Here is a 3,479-nt window from a genome sequence, read left to right on the forward strand (position 1 = left end):
GGATGGATGGATGGATGGATGGATGGATGGATGGATGGATGGATGGATGGATGGATGGATGGATGGATGGATGGGTGGATGGGTGGATGGGTGGATGGATGCAGCTCTGCCTCCATCCCTCTGAGCAGAGAGGGAAACGGGTCAGGAAAGCCAAGTGGAGCACTCAGGGCAGCTTGGATCTGAGCTCTGCCTTGTCCCAGAGTTCCTCCTGCCTCTGCCTAAAGYCCATTGTTGTCACCYRTGCCTCATTTTCCCCTCAGTTCCTGGCCTGCTTTCAGCTGAAGGTCCTTCAGGAATCATTTCTGCCCCTGCTTCACACACAGCTGGCACAGCCCATCTCGAGGGTCTGGGGTGGGAGGAGGATCCCTGTGCCCCTGTCCAGCCCAGCTCCTGCCAGACCCTGCCCAAAGGCACAGCCTACCCCAAGGGTCTGGAGCAGGAACAGGATTCCTGTGCCCCTGCCCAGCCCAACCAGACCCTGCCCATCCCGAGGGTCTGGGGCGGGAGAAGGATCCCCGTGTCCCTGTCCAGCCCAACCGGACCCTGCCCACGGGCACAGCCCACCCCAAGGGTCTGGGGCAGGAACAGGATCCCCACACTCCTGTCCAGCCCAACCGGACCCTGCCCATGGGCACAGCCCCGTGGGAAAGCTGAGTTGGGCCGAGGCATCCCCACCCCAGCACCCCCTGTGTCCCCACCCGCCGTGAGCGTCCCCAGCCCCCAGCCCTCACCACGAGGTTCCCGATGACCATGACCATCATGAAGACGATGAGACACATGGTCTGGCCGGCCACCTCCATGCAGTCCCACATGGTCTCGATCCACTCGCCGCACAGGATGCGGAAGACGATGAGGAAGGAGTGGAAGAAGTCATTCATGTGCCAGCGGGGCAGGGTGCAATCCACCGARATCTTGCACACGCACTCGATGTAGCTCTTGCCGAAGAGCTGCATCCCCACCACGGCGAAGATGAAGACGATGATGGCCAGCACCAGCGTCARGTTGCCCAAGGCACCAACGGAGTTGCCAATGATCTTGATGAGCATGTTGAGGGTGGGCCAGGATTTGGCCAGCTTGAACACCCTGAGCTGCAGGGACAAGGAGAGACAGGGGTGTCACTGTCACAAAGTGTCAGTGGGGCGGTGACGCGGCCATCTGACCCTCCCGCAGCTGTTTGATCAAGGCAGGAGGGGTTAAACCCCCAAACGCTCTGACTCCCACTCCCCTGAATTCCCAGCCTTCAGAGTTTTCCTCCCAAGGTGGGTCTCCACCACGGAGGAGGCTGCCCAAGCCACCCCCACCCTGTCCCTGTCACCTCCCAGTTGTCCCCTGTCACCCACCAGGCGGAAGGAGCGGAGCACGGAGAGCCCCTGCACGTTGGCCAAGCCCAGCTCCACCAGGCTCAGGGTGACGATGAAGCTGTCGAAGATGTTCCAGCCCTGCTGGAAATACTCGTAGGGATCCAGAGCGATGAGCTTCAGCACCATCTCAGCCGTGAAGATCCCGGTGAACACCTGTGGGAGCAGCACTCTTGCTCATCTGTCTGCAAACCAGCGCTGAGCCTTGGGTTGGGGTGGGAAGTTTCCCTCATTTTGGGGTGTTTTTGGGGTGTTCCCAAAGCATTTCACCCTATTAGGGCCAGTCCCAGCTGGGAACGAGCTCCCCAGATGCTCCCCAGCGTAACCAGTGGAGCCAGACTGGGAGTACTGGTGGCTGATTCTGATGCCTGATGATTTTTGATTATTTTTTCCTTTTCATATACCCTTTTAATATATTTTATATTATAATATAAACAATTTAAAACATTTCTGTACCTTTTAAACATTTCTGTGCCCTTTATGTATCCCTTGTACCTCTTAACCTGTACATTTTTCCATCGAGTTGTGCACCTGAAATCCCAAAYACCAAAGCAAAACCCTTTTTATGCCCTTAACCGTGCCTGTGTCATTGTTAAAACTTGCCATTCAAGGCAACAATTCCTCAGGAACGAGCTTCCCAGACACTGCCCAGTGTGGCTGGTGGAGCCAAAATTGGGAGTGCTGGTGGCTGATTCTGATGCATGGTGATTTTTGATTATTTTTTCCTTTTTATGTACCCTTTTTTATATTTTCTATACCCTTTTAAACATTTCTGTACGCTTTGTGTATCCCTTGTATCCCTTAACCTCTAATTCCTCCAGTCTGATATTCCAGCTGAGTTTAAAGATTCTGCTGGGCAGAAAAACCAAATATCCTCAAGGAAAAGTCGTCATGTCCTGTGCTGTCTTAAACCTGAGGCTCCARCCTTGARTGAAACCTTCTCTCTGGAACATATTGTGTGAACTGAGCTCCGGTCCCATTCCAGAAAAGATTCATTAAAATAAGGAAACATCACTTCATTTGTTAAGTTTCTTATTAAAAAAACCCAAAATAAAAACACTAATTTATAAAGTCTATAAAACTTATATCTGTGTTATGCACCGTGTATATAACATTTTTCTATCGAGCTGTGCACCTGAAATCCCAAATACCAAAGCAAAACCCTTTTCATCCCCTTAACTGTGCCTGTAGTCATTATTAAAACTGTAAGGCAACAATTCCTCAGGAATGAGCTCCCCAGATGCTGCCCAGTGCGGCTGGTGGAACCAAAATTGGGAGTGCTGGCAGCTGATTCTGACGCATGGTGATTTTTGATTATTTTTTCCTTTTTATGTACCCTTTTAATGTATTTTCTATACCCTTTTAAACATTTCTGTGCCCTTTGTGTATCCCTTGTATCCCTTAACCTGTAATTCCTGCGGTCTGATATTCCAGCTGAGTTTAAAGATTCTGCTGGGCAGAAAAACCAAATATCCTTAAGAAAAAGTCGGCCATGTGTCCTTTCTGTGCCAGCCCACCAATTCCCTGTCCTGTTCCTGCATCCCAGACATGGTCCCCATGTGTCCTTTCTGTGCTAGCCCRCAAACATTCCCTGTCCTACTCCTGACCACTATCCCAGGGGATTGTCCCTATGTGTCCCCAGCATGCCAGCCCACAAGTGTCCCATGTCCTGTTCCTGCATGAGTATCCCAAGGGATTGTCCCCAAATGTCCTTTCCATGCCAACCCACTGATGTCCCTGTCCTGTTCCTGCACCTGCATCCCAGGGGATTGTCACCATGTGTCTCTTCCATGTCAGCCCACAAATGTCCCTGTGCTGCTCCAGTATCCCAGACATTGTCCCCGAATGTCCCTTCCATGACAGCCCACAAACATTTCCTGTCCTGCTCCTGCACYGCTATCCCAGGGAGTGCTCTCCTCATGTCCCCAGCATGCCAGCCCACAGATGTCCCCTCTCCTGTGTCTGCTCGAGTATCCCAGGGAATSATCCCCAAATGTCCCTTCCATGTCAGTCTACCAATGTCCCTGTCCTGTTCCTGCATCCCAGACATTGTCCCCACGTGTCCTTTCCATGCCAGCCCACAAATGTCCTTGTCCTCCTCCAGTATCCCAGGGGATTGTC

At 52.1% G+C, this 3,479-nt stretch overlaps 1 protein-coding gene across 1 annotated transcript in view; it reads right to left on the reverse strand.

Annotated features, from left to right (window-relative positions):
- The window catches only part of SCN4A (sodium voltage-gated channel alpha subunit 4), a 44,453-nt gene that overhangs the window by 24,716 nt on the left and 16,258 nt on the right, over positions 1–3,479 (reverse strand). Inside the window, 2 exon segments of the mRNA XM_057386857.1 lie at positions 732–1,088; positions 1,341–1,514. Coding sequence (XP_057242840.1) covers positions 732–1,088; positions 1,341–1,514 — 531 coding nt within the window.

The sequence above is a fragment of the Malurus melanocephalus genome, unplaced genomic scaffold, assembly GCF_030028575.1.
Source record: "Malurus melanocephalus ecotype Western Australia unplaced genomic scaffold, MMel_1.1 scaffold_1078, whole genome shotgun sequence".
NCBI lineage: Eukaryota > Metazoa > Chordata > Aves > Passeriformes > Maluridae > Malurus > Malurus melanocephalus.